Source organism: Magnolia sinica, chromosome 2 (genome assembly GCF_029962835.1).
Source record: "Magnolia sinica isolate HGM2019 chromosome 2, MsV1, whole genome shotgun sequence".
Taxonomy (NCBI): Eukaryota; Viridiplantae; Streptophyta; class Magnoliopsida; order Magnoliales; family Magnoliaceae; genus Magnolia; species Magnolia sinica.
Genome location: NC_080574.1, coordinates 23100860 through 23126675, shown reverse-complemented (window position 1 = coordinate 23126675; position 25816 = coordinate 23100860). Strand labels below are relative to the sequence as shown.

The 25816-nt window shown below is 41.3% G+C and overlaps 3 protein-coding genes and 1 long non-coding RNA gene across 8 annotated transcripts in view; 1 reads left to right on the top strand and 3 right to left on the bottom strand.

Annotated features, from left to right (window-relative positions):
* Nucleotides 1–237: 237 nt before the first annotated feature.
* On the bottom strand, nucleotides 238–5322 carry LOC131236652 (uncharacterized). Of its 4 annotated transcripts, XM_058233968.1 has the most exons (7): nucleotides 4935–5319; nucleotides 3532–3607; nucleotides 2582–2712; nucleotides 2404–2474; nucleotides 1376–1457; nucleotides 893–945; nucleotides 238–390 (listed from the first exon to the last, which is right to left on the bottom strand). In XM_058233968.1, exons 1-6 carry the CDS (start codon nucleotides 5256–5258, stop codon nucleotides 925–927), a joined length of 705 nt encoding a protein of 234 aa, XP_058089951.1. In that variant the 5' UTR covers nucleotides 5259–5319; the 3' UTR covers nucleotides 238–390; nucleotides 893–924. The 4 variants fall into 4 exon arrangements, with proteins under 4 accessions (XP_058089951.1, XP_058089950.1, XP_058089953.1 ...); XM_058233967.1 differs by lacking the exon at nucleotides 238–390 and having other exon boundaries at nucleotides 684–945; nucleotides 4935–5317; XM_058233970.1 differs by lacking the exons at nucleotides 238–390; nucleotides 2404–2474 and having other exon boundaries at nucleotides 684–945; nucleotides 4935–5322.
* Nucleotides 5323–8565: 3243 nt separating this feature from the next.
* On the top strand, nucleotides 8566–11301 carry LOC131236651 (pentatricopeptide repeat-containing protein At1g14470). The gene has a single exon (XM_058233966.1). It carries the CDS (start codon nucleotides 8965–8967, stop codon nucleotides 11239–11241), a length of 2277 nt encoding a protein of 758 aa, XP_058089949.1. The 5' UTR covers nucleotides 8566–8964; the 3' UTR covers nucleotides 11242–11301.
* A 1347-nt stretch (nucleotides 11302–12648) lies between these two features.
* LOC131236648 (PHD finger protein ALFIN-LIKE 4-like) overlaps nucleotides 12649–25816 on the bottom strand; it is a 31929-nt gene continuing 18761 nt past the window's right edge. Inside the window, exons 4-5 of one of the 2 annotated variants that reach the window (XM_058233964.1) lie at nucleotides 15008–15143; nucleotides 12649–13181 (exon numbers count right to left, since the gene is read on the bottom strand). In XM_058233964.1, the coding sequence (XP_058089947.1) occupies nucleotides 12957–13181; nucleotides 15008–15143 (361 nt within the window). In that variant the 3' untranslated portion in view covers nucleotides 12649–12956. Of the gene's footprint in view, nucleotides 13227–15007; nucleotides 15144–25816 lie in introns of both variants that reach the window. The other variant, XM_058233963.1, reaches the window with a different exon arrangement.
* LOC131236649 (uncharacterized) lies at nucleotides 17800–20094 on the bottom strand. Its single transcript, XR_009166819.1, has 2 exons — nucleotides 19674–20094; nucleotides 17800–19585 (listed from the first exon to the last, which is right to left on the bottom strand). It is a non-coding gene; the product is annotated as an uncharacterized LOC131236649 (long non-coding RNA).

Below are 25816 nucleotides of genomic sequence, written 5' to 3'. Positions count from 1 at the left end.
ATCCTGATAATGATATTAAACAAAAATGGAGAAAGAATAAGATGCGTCATAGATACATTCGAAAAATGCACCTAACAGCCTAGTAACACCACCATGCTGATTGAATGAATGGCCACAAATGTCAGAAATCAAATGTAAATGGTGAAATCAAATAACTCTATCCTGCCAAATGATCATTCTGTGAACATTTGTAGTCATTGGTATGTTAATGCCGTCGCGCTCTCTCTCTCTCTCTCTCTCTCTCTCTCTCTCTCTCTCTCTCTCTCTCTCTCTCTCTCTCTCAAGCTTAATGAAGTCTTTTGGATAATCATCTTGAATCAACGAGCTTAAAAGATTTGTACTATTCATTTTCTCCATTTCCCAATGCCATTATATGTCACGATCGCAAATCTGCAACCATGTTTTGGTCTTTTAGTTATAAATAGTAGCATACAGGGGCCTTCCATGGAATGACATAAAGTGATATCCCCGATCAACTATCTCAGTTAAAACAAAACAGAGTAGGTTTGAACAGGGAATGCTGATATGCAGGTCCAACACTAGTCTACCGACACCCTCCTTTATGTGCTTCCCTAGGCTGGTAGACATGGTGAAATGTCTGGTGGTTGGTATTGTTGTTCGGGTGGGCACCATGTGGATAGACCATCTGACCAGTGGCCTGAACAGTAAGAGTATCGTCCACATTCAACCAGCAAAACTCACAACATGTGGATGTTACATTTGCCTAGTCACTTCAATCTTTGAAATGTGGCCATCTACATGTTGGATCACCATATCAACAATGCTCATCACCAGACGTATTTCCATGTGCACTGTTAGGAGGGAACTGCATAGAACTTTGTGCAGCAATCTGCATAATGGCATCCCTCATTTCAAAAGCAAAATACATCACCTTCTGTACATAATCTTCTCATGAATCTCATCTCACTTGAGTGGCTTCATACCCTACAAGGAAGATCAGAAGCGGTTATTTTGTGCATTCCTAAACATATGATTATTTGAAAATCGATGAGAAGGATTAGTCATTCACATGGAAGAAGTCAGCATGGATATCCAAATCTAATTCAAATGGATTTGCAGCTCAAAAGTGGAGAGGTAGATAAAAGGGTGAAGTAACACTGGAAATACAGATCCATACATAGGCTGAAATCTTATAATGTGATTTAATCTCATATTTAAAATCATTAGTTAGTCTGAATCATATGACCTGATTCATTTTTGCATTTAAAATATGATTCATTTCCATACATTGTTTATATCGATCCATGCAACACTACGATACACAGGAACATCATATGTTGAGAACTACAATCACCAGTGACTATTTTAAATAGCAAGCTGAATTACAAAGCAATTCTATTTATGTAGTTTCTACCTTAGATGTCCTCAGCTCATTAACTTCCTTACGGAGAGAATCGTCCGATAATATCAACCGTGCTAGAGCACCTGTGCTTAACCTGCAATACAATGGAGGGCAAAAGAAAATTTGCAACATGCATAAGCTTTCTGCTTTATGTATAATAAAAGATTGTCTTGGCCTCGTAGGTTTTGATGTATCTGTATGTGTGCAAGAATCTGAAAAGCAGGTCTTTTCAGCTTTGGAGGAATAGGCATATCTTCAAAGATGCCTAATTGCCTGCAACCAAGGTTCCCGGCATTGTTTGAATGTATTGTATTACCACTATATTTGTGATATGGTACCTACTGCTATCATCAGCCTTACCATCATGCTTAATTTATTAAGATTATACTGACAGGAATGTATCGATGATACTCTAATACCAAGTGTTTGTATTGAAATGCATCAATGACACTAAGTGATGCAAAGGACACTTACAAATATATTTCCCTATCACCACATGGAAGTTCACACCATATCGCTGGATGAAGTTTTCATATAACATTCCTGAAGCACTGCAATACATTCCAATATTTGAACCTTGCCTATGACAAGGATCATCGATAGAATCAAAAGACTCCTATTCTAGTGGGATCCATCATTTCAGTGAATATTGGCACTGAACTTGGAAAAAGGATTGGGTGCAGTAATTGATCGTCAGATTAAAAAAGAATAATCATATTGGCCAGTGGGTGAAGCATTCGTTTGGAAATTGGGATTGAGCGAGAACTCTATAGCATGGGGAATCTGGTAGGCTCCAGCATTGTGGGAGTCTAAAGGTGCAGAAATGAGGAAATCAAAATGGTCCTTTCCATGTCAATGAGTTTCGGTGATTCTAGCCAAGCAGAAGTTGTGGCTTCAAAGATTCCATGGCCAGTCATCTGATCAAAGAAGGTGACTATAAAAAGCTTTACATTTGGGCATCTAGTTGCATTTATAACATTGAATAGGCATGCATAAAGCTTTAAATTGGTAAGAAATTTCAAGAGCCATGTATCATGTACCCCAAATGTTTTGCTGCATCTGCTACAGAACCATCAACAGCATAAATCAGATCCAATAATGCTCTCATTCCCTACATAAGAAAAGGAACTGATATACATAATCTACTCTTGCACACAATCAAAATCCAAGCAAACCACACTTTCAGTTCTAGTATAAGAAAATATTGAGAATTGATACCAATGCAAACTTTGAGTTATTGGGTCCAATTTGGGGACCGACGTCCGACCCTCTAATCGTCGACTTTGCAGGAAGAATCTGAAGAAGTTCCAGAGGAGGCTTGTATTCTTCGAGGTCTATCGCATTCCTGACTAGTTCAATAAAAGAAGATGCTCCCCATCAACAGATATTCATTTCCATTTTGACTTGGGGAAACCCAGCAAATCGAACAGAGAACTAAGAGGTTAGGACAACAGAAACATCAGACTGGTTTTGGACAGAGAAAGTTAAATGGGCTTTCTTATATTTGCTGCTTAAATGGAAATGACAGCCTAGCTAAGAACTGAAACTTCAACAAAGAAATAACAAAAACAACCATATGGCTGCTCGTAAATAGAATTTGTTTCATATGCATATCATAATTCGAATTCACCTGTGCATGCAAATAAAACCCATACTTTTTATTCATTTGCAATTCCCACAACTTTTAATCAGGAAAGTTTGAAATGATCATTTTCAAAATAAGTTCGTTTCATTTGCATATCATAATCAAACAAGCAAGAAGAATAGAGAATCATACAAGTCGTTCCATTTGCAGTTCTAGTAACTCCAAATTGGGAAGTTCCAAAATGACCTCTTAACATTTTACAAATTGTCTCCTTTTTCTTTTCTTTTTCTTTTTTAAACAGTGTTTATAAGCTGTTCCATTTGCACCGTAAAATCAAACGAGTCTGTTTCCTTCACATTTCATACAACACCAAAACCAAGAAAATGATCCAAATGGCCCTTATACATATCATATCAACTAAAATGCAAGAAGAAAACATCACATACTACAAAATCAGGAATTTTGAAAGTGACCATTTAAACTACCTAAGCTGTCTCATCTGCATAAGCAACTAAAACAAGCAAAAACAATGCATAAGCAAATCAAACAAGCAAAAACAAAATGAATGTCATTTTGATGTAACCTTTAAGAGCCAAAAGAGTGCGTAAACGAGCTAGGGCTGACGCACGATTCTTATGCTGTGACCGGTCCTCCACAGCCTGCAAAAACAAGGCACGTTGGTTGAAACAGAGAAAAGACGACTGTCACCTTGCTTGATAGAAGGTGAAATGCACAAACTGAATGGAAACCAAGTACGCATCAATTGTGAACCATGTGAAATGGCAATGCATTGAGGTCAAGTGTGTGAAATGCCCATTCCATGAGTGTCATAGAGCACCCCATTAACGATCATACCCCCTCGCGCGCCCGCATGCGCACACACACACACACCTGTCAATGTGGAGCTGCCAAGTGGTGCTGGTAGAATCAGACTGAGCATGTCGTGTGTTACCACCCACATAAAATTCGGGAGCAAATAAGGTGCGGCCCCACAGCCTCACCAAACACAGTGCAGCCCTGACCGTGGGGCCCACCTTGATGTATGTGTAGTATATCCACACTGTCATCTCTTTTTCCAGATCATTTTAGGGCATGAGACGAATAATGAAGCAGATCCAAATTTCAGGTGGACCACACTACAGGAAACAGTGGTGTTTAACCATTAAATACTCATTGTGGGCCACTAAAGTTTTGGATAAAGCTGATATTTGCTCTTTTCCCTTCATCCCGGTTGCTGTGACCTTATCAACAGGTTGGATGGTATAGTGTGGTCCACCTGAGATTTGGATATGCTTATTTTGGGTTCATGCCATAAAATAAGCTGTAAGAACAGATGGACGGTGTGGATATATTACACATACAACAAGGCGGGCCCTACAGTCAGGGCGACACCTAATCCGCCCCCATAAAATTCACCATGAGATTTGAAACTCCTGCACATGCGCCACATGTCATCCTCATTCATAGGGGTGCCCACTCGGATTGCCACCATTACCTTTGTACGCTCAACTGATACTGACATTTTAGAATATCATTATACAATTTAAAGAAAATAAAACTTGAAGAACGCATGTCACGTGTGTAACGGCATAGTTAGCGTTCTAAAGTTGAAATGGACGAAATTGTGTCCCGCATGTCATCGAACCACATTTCGACATGGCTGCCGAATAGAATTTCATCGAACACCTTCTAGGCAATGACTAAAGAGGAATGATCGCACACAACTCAGCATGTCAAGCCTCCCATGCTGCACCTTCTCTCCTGCAAACTTGTCACGATGCAGGACATCCAACATCCGAGCCGTGAAAAGGTGGGAACCATCACGAAGATCATCTAGCACAAGAATCAGGCCGATCCACTCATCGGGTGGGCCACGCATGTACACTGGGTAAGATTGTTGTACGTATACCGATTTCAATGGTGTGGCCCACCTGAGGAGTCCATTGCCAGCTTGATCCATACAGAGAAAGATAGAAGAAGAAGTACCTGGGAGATGATTCCGGTGGGGGTGTGCTTGAGGCGGACGGCACTCTCTCGCTTGTTACGGTGCTGGCCGCCGGGACCCGATGCCTTGAAGGTGTCCATGTCGCACTGGGCCATCAGCTGCTCGTCCGATAACGACAGGAAATCTCTAGTGGAGCTGTTACTGCTGCTACTAGCACCAGCACAAGTAGAGAAGGACTTTCCTCGGAAGTGGATTTGAGTAGGAAGAGATTTCGGTATTCTGTTTGATGTAGAAGAGGGAAAGCTCTTGAAGAAGCTCCTTAAAACCATCCCTTTCATCAGGGATTGAATTTGAGTTTGGGCCATCTCTCTCCCTTTCTCTCTCTCTCAGCAATTTGCTTTTGAAGATGAAGGTAACCGGGCCGGGCCCACCTACGTTCCAAATAGTCAGACCACCTATGTTAATTGAACCGCGCCACACTGGGCCGGGCTAAGACCTAACTGGGGATTTATTTGATACTCTGGCTGCGACGATGGCTGATATGCAGGCTCTTCGAAATGATACATGTGGTATAAATGAACTCGAATTAAACTGACTACATCGTGGAACTACTGTCAGTAAGTTAAAGGCCAAAATTCAGAACAATTCTAACATCTAATTTTTGGACATTTGTTTGCTAAAATAAGGCAATCCAATATTTTTCATTTTTAAACCAGTCTAATAACTGGCCAGAAATCCAACGGTCATTTAATCAAATAAGGATAATGTTTGGTTCTAATATGTTTAATTTGCACACATAATCTAAAATTTTTGCACATAAAATCCAAATTGGTCTACATAATTAAAAGACAGATGTTTAAACTTCAATTATATAAACTAAGGGAAATGATAATAAAGGATGAGAGATAAATAGTAAATGGAAAAAGGGAAGATAAAAGGGAGGAAGTGTAGCAACAGTGCACAATACATGCATAGAGAAAGAGAGGGTGCTTATGATTTCAATGGTGAGTAACATATCTCCACATTTTGCTATGCTGGCTCACTCAAGCTTTAGATCTATCTATTTGTTTGGGCTAATGTTTTAACATGAGCCGGCAAAAACAAATGTATATAAGGTTGGCAATGGGCTGGGCTTAGGCTCGGCAAAATTAAAATTTTGAATTTGCCACAACCCGAAAATCCAATTGGACTAGTTCAAAATCCAAGCCTAGGCCCAGTCTATTGCAGTGGGCCTCACAGGGCCTGTACTGCACGCTCTACTTACTACTACACTCCATGTCAACTACATGGAAAGAGTTGAAGAAGGCTATTTGCATCCAAGAATTGAAAAGATGTGGATTTACTTAAGTTGTTGCAGGCTTTTTGTAGGTAAATTTTAAACCATGTGCCAAAGAATAGCAGCATCTTCCAGTTTCTAAAATATCTTTTGAATGTTGAAAGTCTTCTGCACTACAAAATTAATCATGAGGCAAAAATGTCTACAACTTACTCCTTTTATATATATGCCTGGGAAAAGGCATGTGCAATTATTGTACAGAGAGGATGAGAGGAAAAAGTTGAAATTAAGCCGAGTTAAAAAGGAAAAAAAAAAGAAGAAAAAAGGCACATACCTGACAAAGAGGAGGTGCTCATGGTTTTAAGTAGAGCTAGGCATCGAGTTGTCTCGGACTGAATGGAATTCAAATCTTTCCGACTCACTGTGATATTCATATACTCTAAAACCCGTTAATAAATATAAGTGTCCTGATTAAAATTTTCAATAGGTTATGGAAAGATTTTAACGAGGACCCGTTAGTTTTTGGGCCGTGGTTGACTTTTAGGGCCTGTTTGGGAGCGTGGATTTGGAACCCCCTGGATTCGCAACCCCCAGGATTGGAAACCCCTGGAGTGAGAATCAACTTTAATCCAAAAATAATTATCCATGATATGTTTACAAGGTTTGAATTTAATTACGAAATCAACTATAATATCTCTAATTAGTGAGATATGTAATTTTAGACACAATGGTTGTGATAAGGCTGCTAAAATATATGCTTTGCGCAAAAATGATGAAATTCTAAGTTTTGGATGGGCCACAAGCACAAGATCAAGTCTGAGTGACTAACTGGCGATTTTTAATCATTGATTTAAATGGACAATGTTGGATGGTGCTGATTTACATGGATAATGTTTTAGACGGTGTTGATCATCATTAGTGGGCCATGTACATAATAGAATGATAGTATACTTGGTACCGAGTCCAGCATCTTGCCTAATTTGAGTCTGGGTTTGGCCTAGACTAACTCGGACCAAGTCCGACCCGGTCAGAGGGATTGAGTTGGGACAAGTTGACTTCTTTTTTTCTTTTTCTCTCATTGACCTTTAGGGTTTAGGGTTTGGGTCTATGGTTTAGAGTTTAGGTTTAAGGTTTAGGGTTTGGGTCTAGGGTTTAGAGTTTAGGTTTAGGGTTTAGGGTATAAAAATGGCTTAGTCTGAGCTAGTCTGGCTGCATCACAGCTAGTTCTGACACACTTGAGCCAGCTCGAACGAAATAGAAGCACATGGCCTATTTTAATTTGTCCATTCAACCCTGTTGAACCCGATTTCACAAAATCCCCAAATTAAAATACCTTAGCATGATGTATTTTACAAGAAAAATGAAAATCATAAAATATAAGTCTTCCTAAACACAAAATTATCTTGATTAGTTGATTTGGAGAGCTGTGTGATTGTCGAAAGTTGGCGGCTAGTGGGTGGGTGCAGACGAGCTGCTCAGTCGAGACGAGCAGCTAAGCTGGCGGTTGTTGAGTCAAGACTGTTGGGTGCAGGAGATAAGGGATGGAGTGGAGGAGAGAAGGAAGAGAAGGGTAGCCTAGTAGTGGTGGGTGGTTGTCGAGCTCGAGAGATGAGGAGGGAGGCGGAGAGGTTGAGTTTGGTGCGATGAGTAGGTTAGATTAGATTTAGGTATACACACACTACCCGAACCTAGGTCGAATCGTGTTTCGGATCGAATCGAGTCAATGTTGATTCGGGTTTTGGGTCGAGTCAAGTCAAGTCAAGTCATTGGGTGACCCAGACTTGACTCAGTTTGAGTTCATATTTGGTGAAGTTTACTCGATTCGGGTCAAGTTGGACGAGTGGAGTCTTCCTAGTTTAACTCATCCTGTGCCCAACTCTAGTTTTAAGTGTGGGTCACCCATCTATATGTTTCACTCATTCACACCTCTTCATATGTTGCGGCCTAATTAAGCGTTAAATTTACTGTATTTTAATGTTAACATCCTAATAAAATTGTCAATAGGCAATAGCTACTAAACAGTGCTTTGTGGGCCCTACCTTGATGTATGTGTTTTTATCCATTCCATCCATCCATTTTCCCCTAACATTTAAGGGCATGAGCTAAAAAATTAGGTATATCTAAATCTCATGTGAACCACATAACAGGAAAAATCTTTTTAGAAGCCACAAAAGCTTTGGATAAAGCTGATATTTGTGTTTTACTTTCATTCGGGTATGTGTGATCTAATCAACCGGTTATATGAAAAATAAACATTACATTGGGCCGTGGTAAGTTTTTAACAGTGGGCATTCAATCACCACTATTTTCTTGTGATGTGGTCCACTTGAGAATTGAATACAGTTTATGTTTGAGCTCATACCCTAGGATGATATGAGAAAAATACATGAATGGGATAAAACACAAATCATTCCGAGGCTCACACAACACTATCCATTAGTCACCTCGCTAGTGGCAACGTCAGCGAGGCATGGATTTCGTATGATTATCAAAGTAGGTATTAGAGAGCCTTTGTTGTATGGTCTTCCCCACCCTTCGACAGATTCGTCCATGGAATAAACGACCATCGTTCAAAACATCATATCTACTCATCAGTGCGACTTTACATCGACGGCCTAACAGTAGTGTTCTGGAAACTGAATCAATGGACAATCTAAATCGAGTATCTGAATGTCCCTTGCATCAGCCAAACGCCTTGGACACAAAGCTAACGTTTCAGATTGCTACACGTGGCATCGATATAACGCTTCAATTTTAAGAGTACATGAAGATGCATCTCCATCAGAGTGCCACACATGTCGCACTTAGGCAATATTGCCCGCGACGTGAAGAACGTTAATCACCTCATACAATTCCATGCACAGATCATTCACCATTGCCTCCACCACCAAAGCTATTGGATTGCCACCCTCCTCGGCCACTGTGGGCGCTTTCGGGCTCCGCTCGCCTATGCCCGTCAGCTGTTTGATTCCGTGCCTCACCCAAATGTTCTCCTCTTCACATGCATGCTTAAGTTGTACTCTCAATTCGGCGCGCACGATGATGTGATCTCGCTGTTTGGCCGAATGCAGAGCTCCGGGGTAAGGCCAGACGCCTTTGTCTTCCCGACCGTGATAAAATCGGCTGGAAAATTAGGCGTCGGAGTCCAAGCGCATGTTCTGAAATTGGGTTATGATTCGGACCGGTACATACGGAATGCGGTGATGGATATGTATGCGAAGCATGGGCCGATCGAGGTTGCTCGGAAGGTGTTTGATGAAATGCCTGAGAAAGCAATTGCTGATTGGAATTCAATGGTGTCTGGGTACTGGAAATGGGGTGATGAAGTGGAAGCTCGCCGGGTCTTTGATATGATGCCGGAGAGGAATATCATCTCTTGGACTGCCATGGTTAGTGGGTATTCTAAGTGCAGTGATCTGGATAATGCGAGGAGATTTTTCGAGGAGATGCCTATCAGAAGCGTGGTGTCATGGAATGCGATGCTGTCAGGTTATGTGCAGAACGGGCTGGCAGAAGAAGGGCTGAGATTGTTTGAGGAGATGATGGATGCGGGAGTTCAGCCTGATGAGACGACATGGGTCACGGTCATCTCATCATGCTCAGCTCATGGTGATCTTCGGCTTGCGGAATCGCTTGTTGGGTCCCTTGACCGGAGGGCAATAGAGATGAATTGCTTTGTTAGGACAGCATTGCTCGATATGTACGCAAAATGTGGGAGTCTAGAGACTGCAAGGAAGATTTTTGATGAGATGACAGTACGGAATCCGGTTTCTTGGAATGCAATGATATCAGCTTATGCAAGGAATGGCGATTTGATGTTAGCGAGGGAGTTCTTTGATAAGATGCCTGAAAAGAACGTCATTTCGTGGAATTCAATGATAGCTGGTTATGCACAAAACGGCCAGTCCGCTACAGCAGTTGAGCTCTTCAAAGAAATGTCCACAACAAAAAACATGAAGCCAGATGAAGTGACTGTGGTTAGTGTTGTTTCAGCCTGTGGGCATCTTGGGACTCTAGAATTGGGTCGATGGGTAGTGGATTTCATTGCCAGAAATAAAATCCAACTGAGCATTTCTGGGTACAATTCACTGATTTTCATGTATTCGAGATGTGGAAGCATGGAAGAAGCTAAGAGAGTTTTCCATGACATGCCGTCACGAGACATAGTTTCATATAATTCACTGATTGCAGGATTTGCAGCCCATGGCCATGGTTTTGAAGCTTTTGATCTGATGTCAAAAATGCAAGAGGAGGGCATCAAACCAGATAGGATAACGTTCATTGGCGTTTTAACTGCCTGTAGCCATGCTGGTCTATCAGAAGAAGGCCACTGGATTTTTGAATCAATCGAACACCCGGAAGTAGATCACTATGCCTGCATGGTTGATCTACTGGGCCGCGCTGGTGAATTGGATGAAGCCAAGAGACTAGTAGACAAAATGCCAATGAAGCCACACGCCGGAGTCTATGGGGCTCTGCTCAATGCCTGCCGTATCCACAGATGTGTCGAGCTTGGGGAGCTTGCTGCAGGTCAGCTCTTTGAACTCGAGCCAGAGAATTCGGGCAACTACATATTGCTCTCGAATATATATGCATCGGTAGGGAGGTGGGAAGATGTCGAGGGAGTTAGGAAGGCGATGAGAGAGAAGGGGGTGAAGAAGACGACAGGGTATAGTTGGGTTGAATTCAATAAGAAAATCCATCGGTTTATAGCTGGAGACCAGTCGCATGAGCGGACAGAGGAGATTTATGGGGTCTTGGCAGAGTTGGGGAAGAGGATGAGGGAGCTAGGATACATGGCTGATAAGAGCTGTGTTTTGAGAGACGTTGAAGAGGAAGAGAAGGAAGAGATGGTGGGGACACACAGTGAGAAGCTAGCCATTGGATTTGGGCTAGTGGTCAGTGAAGTAGGGGCCGTGATTAGGGTGGTGAAGAATCTTAGAGTGTGTGGGGATTGCCATCTAGCTATAAAGATGATTTCAAAATTGGTGGGAAGGGAGATAGTGGTGAGGGATAATAACAGGTTTCATAGGTTCAAGGATGGGGAGTGCTCCTGCAAGGATTACTGGTGAGACATTGGCGTAGGGGGGAGCATTTTCAGCGCATTTTCGTCATTTGCTAAGATAAATGGTATCAGTAGGGAATGATACCTTGGTTTTGATAGTTCATACTGAAGTGTGGCTTGCACCCCATTTTAAACGAGTCATTAACCAAAAATTACAGTGAACCAATGTTCTAATAGACAGATTGGTAGATATCTAATAGACCAGTGGTCCAAATTCAACAAGTAAATATCCATTAATCAGATGGTACAGTCATCGAATCGATATTATTGGGGGGTGGGGTGTGTGTGTGTGTGTGTGTGTGTTATGTACCTATCTACAGTGAGTCTGGCAATCTGGACTGTTCACAGTTTGTGCCGAGTAGAAAGCCCTATGCTCAGGCATGAAGTTACCCCTTTCCTTTTGATTAGCTGCATGCAAAGAATACATTATCGGTTAAACCATCAGGGGGGGGGGGGGGAGGGGGGACTCAATAAAGTGGTCAGAAAAACTCCCCATGCTAACTCAATAATTCAGTTCAAATGGGTAAACTAAAGGTTGCTCCAAGAGAGGTAGATGATCATTCCCAATGTTTGTGTTATGTGCATGCAGGACACACAGTTGGTTGACCGCCTCTTCTTGCATTGAGCTTGTACCAAGTCTGGAATAGGTTTCTCAGTCTATTCCAGATTCATTGGGTGATGCTAAAAGCTATCAGTGAGATGTTCCTCCCCTAAGCATGAAGGTAGAATAGCTCATTATGGAAGCTAATGGAGGCTCCCGCCCTCCCTCCCTCTCTCTCATGCAGCTGGTCTTGGGCAATGTCGGTAGAATGAGCAAAAGATGCATTAAAAAATGGTGCAAGCTGCCAAAGGCAGTCTTCAGTAAGGCAAAGTTATATCTAGCGCCATGAACTAATTTGGTTATGTCTATTGAGCATTGTCTTTTGGCTTCTTTGGTAGCCTGTTCCTGATTTTACAATCTCCTTCTTGGTGTAGATTCCTCACCTATGCATTGCAATAAATAGTAAACTTTCATTAAAAGAAGAAGAAGAAGAAGAAGAAGAAGCTTGGAGTGAGCTATTTCAATCTCATTTAGTAAACATTATCAAACTATCACATTAAAGCTTAAACACGAAGAGTCTACTGCCAAGGGCATTGACTGTTCCTGAGCAGGCAGACACATATGAGAAGAAGTGCAGTTAGTTCAAAGAAGAAGAAGTACACAAAGCCATTGCCAGGAGAACCTGCAAAATAACAGGGGAAGCTGCAGTAGCAAGGGCACACCCACCATGATACACAAATGATTTCCCACACACAATTCTGGAATGATTGTCGAAGAAATCAAACTGAACTCCTCAATAGCCTATATGTACATTTCCTGAGACAAGTCTATAGAGCTATATGAGAACCTAAACAGATCTGTGACAACAGAAAGTAAGAAATGTTTCACAGAGCAACATGATTGCTTTATATAAATATATGGAATAGATAGTCAAGGTAAACACGTAGCCACGTTCTACCTAGCTGTTGTTAAGACTTCAAAGACACCATGATTTCCAAGAATATATACGACTGAGGACACAGAGAGAAAAAAAAAAGTCTAAATACCAAAATCCCGACTTGCGCCTGCGTATCATTCACAACTTACTCCCTGCTTCTGAGATGGTGCCCAAACTTTCAAAACCTATCTATATGGGTTTCCCAAACTCCTGAACCTATCTTTCCAACTGCCCGATTGCCTTTCTAGACTCTTGCCCTCTTGTTACTGCAAGCGGGGCACTTGTACTGCTTGATATGCTCAGCCCTGGCAGGAGTTATTTTAACGCACTTGCCATGGAACCATCTCTCACATATGTCGCAGCAGATCCAGAACTCGTCGTTTGCATAGTTCTCGCCGCATGCTCCGCACAGTGTCAACCCTTGCTCTTCCTCCTCTTCGTCCCTGCTGTCCTCATCTTCCTTTGGGGGCTGCATTTTCAATGGCTTTGTTTGAGAGTCTGATGGTTTCGGTTGCTGGAGCCAAAAAAAAAGAAGAAGAAGATTTATCAGCAAAATTGAATTTATGATCTGCAATTTAGATCGTGCAATCTCATGTCATTCCCGTGGATCACAGTTCAACTTGAATCTAAGATGACGACGTTGAAATATAGAACTGAATGCATATGGGGAAACTTAGAAATAACACAAATAGGCAACAAGCTGAGAGAAAGGAGAATTTGATGGTTTGGCCATGCACAACGGCCAGCAAGAACTGCAACTGTTAGGAGTGAGTTGGCTCAAGTTAAAGGCTCTAAAAGGGCAAGGGGAAAAAGGCCCAAAAGGATGTGGATGGAGGCATTGTTATCAAATGGCATATCCGATCATATGTGACCCAAGGGGCTATGCGCATATGTGATTGCACAATCGTATATGCCATTGCACAACTTCCCATAATTTTTTGTTCGGAAAAAAAAAAAAATCTAAATTGGAAAAAAAAAAAAGAGTAAAATTACTTGGGAGTTTGGGGAATTATTTTATAGTTTTATTACCAATTGCATTAAAATTTTGTTATATTTATTACATATATTAGACTATTAGACTATAACAAGTCGAATAACAAGTACTCAAATGAATGCACATACCAAAAAATGTGAAGAAAAACACCATAGAAATTTGATTGATGTGATTTTGAACAGAGATCATTTAGACTAGGAAATTTTATTGATGTCATTTTGATGGGCATACGATTATGTTTAGGATAGAAATTTTATTGGTGTCATTCGATGGGTATGCGATTGCAAAATCACATACTTGTGACCGATGCGATAGCATATTTTTGTATGTGACCACCGCATAATGCCCAATAGTCATAAAACCTCATATGCCACTATGGCATATGCAGTATATACTATCAAAATGGCATATGCGATTGCATCTGACAACACTGGACAGGTGTAGTAAGAAAACACTCAATGACCTATGGTTTAATTGAGGATATGGTCCTTGATAGAGTGGAATGGAGGAACATGATTCATGTACCTGACCCCAATTAGTTGGGATGAGGCTTAAATAATGATGATGATGGTTTTAAATTTCAAACTTATGGATAAAATGAAGTGAAACCATACAAAACATACTAAGCTGACTACTTTGTATGTTAGATTGTACTGTGTAGTGCATGCCATGTAATGGTATGAATTTATTGAGCTCGAAGAGAAATGTTAAAATATGGTTGCGTGGGCCACATCTTACTTATCCATGTTTCAAACATTTTCCATGCTTTTGATGATTCTTTCAAAGGGAAGAAGGAGCCTCAGGTCAGAGAGAGAGAGAGAGAGAGAGAGAGAGAGAGAGGGAGGAATGCTCCCCTGCACCCCAGTTCTCACGAAAACTCGTGAGGAACTTTTCGAGAACTCATCACCTGTGATATGAGCCCAAAATCTGAACCATCCACGTGATGTAGCACCCTGTGAAATCCCCAGGGCCCAAGGATCAGGGTAAAAGTTGGGCCCTGGGTGTTTCATGGGGTGCTGCATCACATGGATGGTTCAGATTTTGCACGCATATCACAGGTGATGAGGTGCGCAGGTGAGCATTTCTCTCTCTCTCTCTCTCTCTCTCTCTCTCTCTCTCTCTCTCTCTCTATATATATATATATATATATATATATATATATATAATATTTGTTTGAATGGCAATGTTACTATCTGATTTTAAGATTCAATTCAATCTGACCTTCTGCTGTTTACAATGTAAAGTATTACATAGAGGGACTGAGACATGTGGAGTTGAAAATGTAAATCACAGAGACTCACCGTCTTCGAGCTTGACTTGCTCTTGCTGCTGCTGTTGGGGGTGGCTGATGGTTTCTCCCTTGGTTGCTTTTTGGCAGTCCCAGTCACAATCTCAAATATGGTGGGAAGTTCATTCATCATTTGGAAGAGCCTCTTCCTGTGTTTACAGCTCCAACCAAAGGAGTGGAGTCAGAAATTAGATTTTTAGTGCAAGTATTTTCCTAGGGTTGAAGCTGAGTCAGAGAAGAGAAAAAAACCAAATATTTTTGCATGTCACGTCAGAGGTAATACAGAGATCAAATAAATTCCCAGTGGCTCACACCTTTTGCTAAAGGATTATATCACATCATTTGCCTCTCCATCTGCATGAATAAATGAAATATTTATCCTAAAGGTGATTTCTCAAATATCCTAGAAAACATGCTAAACCCCAACACAGAATGATTGGAAGGCGGCCTGGGAAATAACATTAGAAGATTGCCCTCCATGATCAAGGGATTGGAAAGGCTATTGTAAAATATACTCAAATTTCTCTAAGAGAGAACGCCTACACAACACTAGGCTCCCACCAACCTGTTAGTCTGAATAAAAGAACATGGATTCCTCCTCTCTGATTTTAAAATCAATGAAATTTTATTGAGCAAAAAGGGATAAAGATCAACAATAGGGAACAAACTGCCGATACAAAGGGCCAATGGCTCAGCCACTTTTGATTGGCAGGCCACATCACTGGCTTGTGTGAAAAAACAAAATGTTCGTCCTAGACACGTCAAAAAGTGACAAACTCAAGGCATGGATGTCTCAGAGGAAGCCCGTGAAATAAAATTCAAAGTATTGCTTTTGAGAAATCAAGGGTTCAGAAAAGCAATTGGAATATCCCTGAACGTTGTCTTAGAGCTGGCCTAAACCATGCTTGCCTTTCACCAACAGGTAAATTTAGAGAAAGACCACAATTCTCCCTTGCATCTCTTAGAACGCCACCTCTACTATAGCCAAGGTGTCCCATATCTGTTGAAATATGGCCGTAAAGGCTGATATGTATAGGTATCAGCCGTGACCGTTACGTGACACGGAGGTGAAATGGGGCGGTTGTTTTTTTGGGACCATATCAGCTGTTACGGGGTGTAATGGCCATTACCCCTGTAACGGTTTTTTTTTTAAAAATAAAAAATAAATTTAAATGCGACTTTTTTTTCTGTGTAAATTCATTTTTTCTCCTCAATTTTCCACTTTTCATTCCAGAAAACTTTCCTAGATCATTATGCAGCAAATTTCGATTACTTGTACTATAGTTTTTAAGATTAAAATCGTAGCTTGAAGTGATTTGGGTAAATAGAAGCTCCGAGGGCCTTTTTTTTAAAAAAAAAAATTGAAAAAAGTAGTATATATGCCTTTTTTTTTTCCGATTTTTAATTCTAGAGCTTGATTGTGATGTATAAACATTAGAAATACATAACCATGTTCATAAATTCGCCAAACAACCTAATACAATACTTTCACCAAAGAGTGGACCGTTACGCTATAATAAACATGTTCAAAACAAAAGATGAATACATATTTGAAATATTTACATTAGTATGGATTTTCTAGGTATTTTTTTTTTCAGAATTTTTCGGGGGAAAAAAAAAAATCAACCATTATGGGAGTTGTAATGGTCATTACGCCCCCGTATCAACCGTTACGGCCAATACCCGTATCAGTAATGGCGATGACCGCAACCACCATTACTGATACAGAATACCTTGACTATAGCGCCGAGTTCCCCTGAGCAGAACCGTCAAAATTCAATTTCCAACTCCAGGTGGATGGGCACTTCCATCTCAAGCAAAGTGTCTATACCATAACTGCCATGAAATCAATATCTAGAGCCAATGGAACTACTAACCATATGCCCAAACCTTAGTTTGTCCTATAATAATAATAATAATAATAACAATTGTTCTACCATAAGAAACATGATGAATTCATTCAATAGCCAAACAAGAACAACATACAAGGCAATAACAGAAGGCGACTCTATTGTCATCGGCCAATGCTACCGTCCATTGTGTGTTGTAAAGGCCGTTACGTAAAGGTAACGGTGGCAATTGTTACACGTTATGGGGTCATAACGGCCATAATAGCCGTTATGGAACAAATGACCTGAAATCGCTACTAACAGCCTATTACCCCCCCTATAAAGACCGTAATAGCTCCGTAATGGTCTGTTACAGGGCAAATACAGGTTTTTCGGATTATTATTTTTTCAATGTCATGGGGCATAAACGGATTTTTCAGGTTTTTTCTTTCAATAAAAAAAGACATCGCAACAGCTGTTACGGGGGCCGTAACAGCCGTTAAAACCTGTATCATAAAGGTAATAGTGGTGGCCACCATTACCGCTATGGAATACCTTGCCAACGTCAAAAACAAAAACAGGCCTACCAAAACACAGGCCATTCCAAAGAAAGAGCTGAAAAAACCAGGAAAACAATCACCCAAGAGCCATGTACTCCCATCCACTACGAAGCTCAGCAAGGGAATTCCAGTCAAAATCTGGGAGAAGGGCCCATTCAATAGCCAAAGAGGCAATTGAGTGCTTAAGAGAGTATATAGTGGCAGATTTGCATAAAACAATTCCAGCATCTCTTTCCTAGCGAATGGGAACAGATTCCGGATTATTCTGCCCCTAGCCAGAAATGACCTCCATCCAGCCAGCAATCACCAAGAAACCAACCTGTTAATCACTCAACGAACTCAAAAATCGAAAAAGATGCTCCCAAACAGTCCTAGCCATCCAACAGTGAAGTAAAAGATGGTCCACTGATAATTAAAAAAAAGATGGTTCACCAAAGAAAATAAATTCAAATGTCTAGAAATGCTCAATCAAAATGTTCCTACTAATACTGTGGCACAATGCATTCTCCAGGATGAAAAGGCCGTTACCAGTTTCAACTGAAACATAGCCAAAACTGCAGAAACAAGGCCTAAAAGCTAAGGCACATACCCTTTTGCTGTCAAGTGCACTGACAAACTCTACTCATCAAAGCGGACATCAGTATACCATTCAATCTAGAACCTCATCAATTGTTGGTAAAGAATAATAAAGTACTCCATCACCAGCTCACTCCATGGCTATAAAGATGATTATTGGGACCTCTTGAGACAGTGTAAAGTGGCGTCTTAAAACCTGGACCAGACTGGTGTGGAGCCAGTCACAAAAATGGGCCAAGTCACTCGGAGCTCAGCAACTCTTTTTTTTTTTTTTTTTGAAATGTATGATCACCGGATGAAGTTCTGACCCACAAGCTTCCTATGAAATCCGAACCTAAATGTCCTATCGACTGTTCCAGAGGCACTTTATGTGTTCTTTCATTATTCCTTTTATTCAATAACACTTCAAGAAGATGTTCTGGGTTGGTTCACTAAAACCTCATTGATCTACAGAGGGTGGCACAGCTGGAAGGCAATCTTGAGAATTGCAGAGCTGTTTAAAAAGGAAATCTCACATATGGAGGGCAACAAAACACTCACTCGCCTCTGGGAGGATACTTGGTGCGCTGACAGGCACTAAATTTTGTCTTACCCAGGCTTGCCTCGGTCATGGCAGACAAGAAGGTGCTAGTTTCCCAGTGCTTTGAAGTGTTGGGGCCCATGTGGTCGAGTCCCTCTTGTCAAAAATTTGGATGACAGAGTTGGAGATGATGGGATTGTTGAACCTTCTGCAGCCCAATTCCTCTCATGTCTAATACGGATAGTTGGGTAGGAGACCGGAAATTCAGGCAGATTCTCAGTTAGATCTTTCTATTTGTTGGTTTGCCCCCTACGTAGAGGGAATCTCATGAAGTGACAGAATTCATCTGGTCATACTTTGGTCTTCAGATTATTGTCTTCGGTTGGTTAGTGGGCAAAGGGAAAGTGCTTACCATCAACAACCTCTGGAAATGGCAGATGATGATCACAAATGAATGCAATTTATGCCTTTGGGATACTTAGCATGCACTGCCAATTTGCTAGGGCAGTTTGTGGGAGTTTTTTTTTGAGTTGTTCCATTGATGTTGGGTGATGCCCAAGTCAATTGGATCCTTCTTGGTGTGGCATGGAGGAGGAGCTGGTTCTAGAGGGGGAATTTTGTGGAATCTCACACTCCTCGTAGGTTTGTCGTCGATTTGAGTGGAGCACAATGTTAGATGCTTTTCTAGTTGGTTATGTAGTACTGCTAAGGTGTTCAGGAAGACCAAGTTAGGTGGGGCTTCTAGGGCATTAACTCTTAGGCCATTTGCCGGTGCATCTCTTAATAATGTTGAAGCATTTTGGTCTGAGTTGTCGTAGTCTGTAAAACATTACTGGTTTTTTACTTGATTCCATCTCTAATTTGCAGTGCCAGTATCTCTGAAATAATAATAATTACAATAATAAAGATGTAATGAGTTGGAGTTGACAATTAGTGAGTAGCAGTTGACAGAACAGTTCCGCATTGGTGTGAAATCAAATGTAAATCAGTTTTAATGTTCAAAGTGTTTGCCCATGAAGTGGCGGTTCAATCCCAAAATCAATGTACAAACCACAGGAAGCTATGTCATTATTCATTCATTCACACCTGTAGTTACAGCATCAGAACTACACAGCAACAGTTTTGGTTAACAATATATACCAATCAAAATGTTAAAGCTTTTGCTTGGGCTGCTAAGGCAAACAAGATTCTCACTTGAGATAATCTGAAGAAGCAGAACATGGAACTTCCAAATAGATGCAAAATGTGTAAATCTGATGAAAAGAATTGACTGATCATCTATTCTTTCAGTGCTCATTGGCTGGGGAGGTGCAGGCCTTCTTTTTCTCCTGATTTGGAATTGCCTGGATATTCAATTACTCAATAGGCTCATGGCAGAATGGCTAGAGGGGCAATTCACAGACTACAAAAAAAAAAGTTTGGAAGAATGCATATCTGAGATCCTTCGGGGAGTGTGCAAAGAGAGAAATGCTAGGATTTTTTAGTATAAGAGCTCCCTGTTCGAAAGCATTCAGGGGATGATTTTTCACATGATCATCAATTGGGCACTTGCAAGAGATGAATTCTAAGAAAGTTCTAAGAGGGGATCTCTTGGGAAACTAGGGGAATCTGCAATTGAGGCTGGAAGATGGATGCTCTCTGGACTTTTCTATTTCTATTCTTACATATCCTCTTCATAGGTTGTAAATTTCCACCTTAGTGACGGGCCTCTGTCTTTGAGTGATGAGAGGATCACCTTCAAGTTGGGCCTGCTCCCTAATATACTGCTTTGTAATGTTTTGATGGGGCAATTACAAATTTCACTTTTCAAAAGAACAAAATGTTAATCTTATGGGTTCTTTATACTACGTCTATGTTGCAGAAAGAATTTATTCATACTACATTTTCTTGACCAAATGATGAGGACATCGTGCACGCATGCGCGCACGCCGCCTATACGCGCACGCACACCACCACCCCTACGCACGTACGTACGCAGGAGGAGGACCCTACCATCGATCTGGCTCAATGACGACGTCCAAGGATGACCTCCTACCTAGAAGATGAAGTTTTGATTCAAAAGGGTGGGCCCGATAGTCAAGAAAAGCCCATCATGGGATCTCATGATCGTGACCCACTCATCGAATTCATTTCATATTTTAGGTTTTGCTTATTGTTATTATTTAGACGTGAACGCTTTAGATTTCTTTGTTTGGTTTTTATTTTAGTTTACTTCATCGCCAAGTAATAGGTTGCGCACATGGTGCGAGTTTTTGGGGTATAGGGTTTTCCCTATAAATAGGCACCCCTTGTAGTTCTTTTCATTCATTGAAGCTTAATAAAAATTACTGATTTATTTTTCTACTCTCTTAGTGAGTTGTGGAAAAATTCAAAAGTGGGTGCGAAACCCTTCCTTTTCGAAGGACTAACTACCATGGTGCGAAGCCACATCTATCCCCATCCGCCCCTACCATCTTCTATCCATATCTCTCATCTTCTATTAACATTATTGCTTTGAATTTCCCAGCTTTTGCAGCTATTCATCCCCTTACAGTCAGTTTCCAGAATCTAGACCTGTAGGAGGGCTGAAACTTCGGCGAAGCACTACACCTCGACCTTACGTCGGATCGTTGTCAAATTTGGAGGGTTGGACGTCTTCCCTGGCCAACCAAGGCCTAGGTGTCACTTTGGAGAGGCGGGCTTCCATCACACGTGCGGCCAGCCCAGCCGCGCACGTGCGTCAGCCCCGGGCCACCATCTGCACGCAGGAGCTTTCTGCGGGTCAGGTTTTCCTATTTCCTAAACCCTAGCCTTAGTTTGCATTAGCCCTAATTTATTTGTCCCTTTTTTCACCCTAGGGTTCCTTGAATTGAGATTGGGGAATCTCTTGGATTAGGGACTGTTTGTTATGCATGTGTGGTTGATTTCTATTTCTCTTTGAGCATCGTTTGGTTTTAATTTTTATTAGTCCAGTCTTAACCTGTATAGGCCTGGACCCATATAGATTCCCCTTTAATTGAATGGATTGGACTTTTGTATGAGACGTGGAATTTTTATGTTATTGTTTTTGAATTAGTGTGATATAAGCCTGAAATCTTGCATATCATATTTAAATTTCATGTCCTGCATCAAATTTGGTATCAGAGCCTAGGGTTCTGATGGGGACATCACGCGCACACGCACACTCACGTCGCCCCCCCACCGCACGTACGTACGTAGAAGAAGGACCCCACCATTGATCTGGCTCAATGACGACGTCCAGAGAGGGTCTCCTAGCTAGAAGTCAAGTTTTGGTTTAGAAAAGTGGCCCAATAGTCAAGAAAAGCCCACCATGGGATCTCATGATCGTGGCCCACTCGTCGGATTGGTTTTATATTTTAGGTTTTGCTTATTGTTATTATTTAGAACATCGTGAACGCTTTAGATTTCCTTATTTAGTTTTTATTTTAGTTTACTTCATCGCCAAGTAATAGGTGTTGCACATGGTGCGAGTTTTTGGGTATAGGGTTCTCCCTATAAATAGGCACCCCTTGTAGTTCTTTTCATTCATTGAAGTTAATAAAAAAATTCCTGCTTTATTTTTCTGCTCTCTTCGTGAGTTGTGGAAGAATTCATAAGTGGGTGCGAAGCCCTCCCTTTTCGAAGGGCTAACTACCGTGGTGCGAAGCCACATCGATCCTCATTCACCCCCACCTTCCATCACCTTTTTTTCCATCTTCCCTCACCATCCGTACTTCGAATTTGTCCTTTTGTTGCATTAGATTTCTTCATTACAGCAGGTTTCCAGATTTCGGCCTGCAGGCGAGCTGAAACTTCGGCGGAGCACCACGCACAAACCGTACATCGGATCGAGCTGAGATTTGGGAGTTTTGGAGTCCATTCCTGGCCGACCAGGGCCAAGGTGGCCTTTTTCTGAATAGTGGGCCCCACACACGTGCGGCCGGGATCACATGCACGTCCATCTGGGCCATTGTTCTTGTCCACACGCGGGATCATCTTTTCGCTCAGGTTTTTATCCTCTCATAGCCGTTTTTTCATGAATCCTAATCCTAGATTACATGATTCCCAATTGATTTGCCCCTTTTTATCACCTTAGGGTTCCTTGAATTGAAATTAGGGAATCCTTTGGATTAGGGACTAATTTTTATGCATGAGTAGTTGATTTTATTTCCCTTTGACATCGTTTGGTTTATAATTTTTATTGGTCCAATCCTAGCCTGTGTCGGCTTGGACCCGCATAGATTCCCCTTTAATTGAATGTTTGGATTTTCATGTGGGATGTGGAATTTGTGTGATTGTTTCTGAATTGGTGTGATCTAAGCCTGAAATCTTGCATATCATATTTAAATTTTCCATGTCCTGCATCAAATTTGGTATCAAAGCCTAGGATTCTTGTAGGGAAATTCATTACATGTTTAGGGTTTGGTTGTTTATGTCCATTACGCATCAATACTCATCATATATGGTTGTTTAGAGGTCCATAAACCCTAACATAAGCTGCTGAAATTTTTTGTTATACCCTTATTTGAATTATTTTAGAAATTAACTTAGCTTTCTATTTCTAGGTTTAAAAACTTTCCTTTTTTCTTATTTATTTATTTATTTATTTTTTTTTTTTAGAAACAAATTTCCTTTCCTTTTTCTTTTTAGAAACTAACTTACTTTCTATTTTTAGAAACTTTCCTGTTTCTTTTTTTAGAAACTAGGTTGTTTTTTTTTTTAGAAACTTTTCTAATTTGTTTTTTTTAGAAGCTTTCCTAATTTGTTTCTTTAGAAACTTTCCTAATTTGTTTTTAGAAACTTTCCTTTTTCGTTTTTAGAAACTAAGTTGTTTTTCTTTAGAAACTTTCCTAATTTGTCTTTTTAGAATTATTTTTTTTTAGAAACTTTCCTAATTTCTTTTTCTTAGAGACTTTCCTTTTTCGTTTTTTTGAAACTAGGTTGTTCCTTAAAAAAAAATAATAATAAAAAATAAAAATAATAATAAAAATCTTATATTTTGACAACTATATTGTTGAATTTTGGTTGGCACCCTACACTAAACATGGAACAATTGCACGAGTCACTAAACAAGATATCTCAGACGTTGGAGTCTATGATTAAGCACTTGGAAATGAACCAATGCTGTGAACAGCTTGATGTACGCATTACCCGACTAAAGACCATCGCTAGGACAAACCCCACCATTGGGGTAGATGTCCAATCTCAAGTAGGTGGCCTAAAGGATAGACCAATGAATGAAGTTGACCAAGGAATCAGTTATGGGTGTACACCCATGTACCCACCCCATGAGGGACATCAAGACCACTATTTTGAGGGGTACAACATGTGCAACCTTGTGACTGGAGAGAGTGCACCAGATGTTAGTGTAGAGTTACCCACTGAGGTCATTCTGGTAGTGGATGAGTTTCGTGATGTTTGCCCTGATGATCTACCGGATGAGTCCCCTAGGAGAGATATAGAGCACACCAGAACATGGGACACCGTAATACCTACAACTGAGTTTACGTTGAATAATTTTGTCGATAGGTCCACAGGTCTAAGTCCTCATGAAGTCGTTACTGATTATAAACCTAGGAAACTTATTGATCTTGTCCCTATGTCACTGTCCCATAGGCCGTCAGAGTCTGCAGAGTCTTTTGCGTATCATATTCATTCATGGCATCAAGAAATCAGGCAGAAGATTATGACTAATAATGAACATTGCACATTTTCTAAAGACCAAAATAAATGTTTCAAAGGATTCAATATTAGGGACTGTGATGGTCTGCATCAGGCCCAAGCGGTATCCTTCGAGGGCCGTTCGTAAGTTACACGCGTGTAGCGCTGGACCCATCAAAATTATAAAACGAAACGGTCTCAATGTGTATGAGGTAGATCTTCCACCTTCCATGGGAATTAGTTTCACATCCGATATGGAGGATTTAGTTACTTTTCAGGGGACCACTGATAATTTGTCCGGCCCTTCGCCCACCCATCCTAATTCTCCATATTTATCCCTTGAACCATGGCCCCTTCCCAACCCATTTTCCCAGCCTCTACCTCCCATATCTACTTTTCCTAACCTTTCTTCCCAGCCTCTACCTCCCATACCTACCCTTCCCGACCCATTTTCCCAGCCTCTACTTTCCATATCTACCCTTCCCAACCCATTTTTCCAGCCTCTACGTCCTATACCTACCCGTCCCGACCCATGTTCCCAGCCTCTACCTCCCATACCTACCCGTCCCGACCCATCTTCCCAGCCTCTACCTCCCATACCTATCCTTCCCGACTCATTTTTCCAGCCTTTATTTCCCATACCTAACCTTCACACACCCAAAAAGGAAATAGAGGATATCCTAGACCATCAGATAGTTTCAACGTCGGACGGCGGGTTTCAGAAGTACGTGGTTAAATGGAAGTTACGCCCAGCTTCAGACAGCACGTGGCTCACTGAGGAGGAGCTTCAGAGACTTGATCCTGACATCCTGGAGCGGTTCAGGAGTTTTATTTCGCCAGTGGCGAAATCTTTGCAGCTGGGGAGAATTGATGGGGACATCACGCGCACACGAACACTCACGCCGCCCCCCCACCGCACGTACGTACGTAGGAGGAGGACCCACCATCGATATGGCTCGATGACGACGTCTAGGGAGGGCCTCCTAGCTAGAAGTCAAGTTTTGGTTTAGAAAAGTGGCCCGATAGTCAAGAAAAGCCCACCATGGGATCTTATGATCGTGGCCCACTCGTCGGATTGGTTTTATATTTTAGGTTTTGCTTATTGTTATTATTTAGAACATCGTGAACGCTTTAGATTTCCTTATTTAGTTTTTATTTTAGTTTACTTCATCGCCAAGTAATAGGTGTCGCATATGGTGCGAGTTTTTGGGTATAGGGTTCTCCCTATAAATATGCACCCCTTGTAGTTCTTTTCATTCATTGAAGTTAATAAAAAAATTCCTGCTTTATTTTTTTGCTCTCTTCGTGAGTTGTGGAAGAATTCAAAAGTGGGTGCGAAGCCCTCACTTTTTGAAGGGCTAACTACCGTGGTGCGAAGCCACATCGATCCTCATTCACCCCCACCTTCCATCACCTTTTTTTCCATCTTCCCTCACCATCCGTACTTCGAATTTGTCCTTTTGTTGCATCAGATTTCTTCATTACAGCAGGTTTCCAGATTTCGGCCCGCAGACGAGCTGAAACTTCGGCGGAGCACCACGCACAAACCGTACATCGGATCAAGCTGAGATTTGGGGATTTTGGAGTCCATCCCTGGCCGACCAGGGCCAAGGTGGCCTTTTTCTGAATAGTGGGCCCCACACACGTGCGGCCGGGATCACATGCACGTCCATCTGGGCCATTGTTCTTGTCCACAC

Coding starts and splice junctions, on each gene's coding strand:
- LOC131236652 (XM_058233968.1), bottom strand. CDS start 5,258: ATGGCCCAAACTCAAATTCAATCCCTGATGAAAGGGATGGTTTTAAGG. Junction 3,608..4,934: donor CCACCGGAATCATCTCCCAG/GTACTTCTTCTT, acceptor TTGTTTTTGCAG/GCTGTGGAGGACCGGTCACA. Junction 946..1,375: donor ATGAGCTGAGGACATCTAAG/GTAGAAACTACA, acceptor TCTTCCTTGTAG/GGTATGAAGCCACTCAAGTG.
- LOC131236651 (XM_058233966.1), top strand. CDS start 8,965: ATGTCGCACTTAGGCAATATTGCCCGCGACGTGAAGAACGTTAATCAC.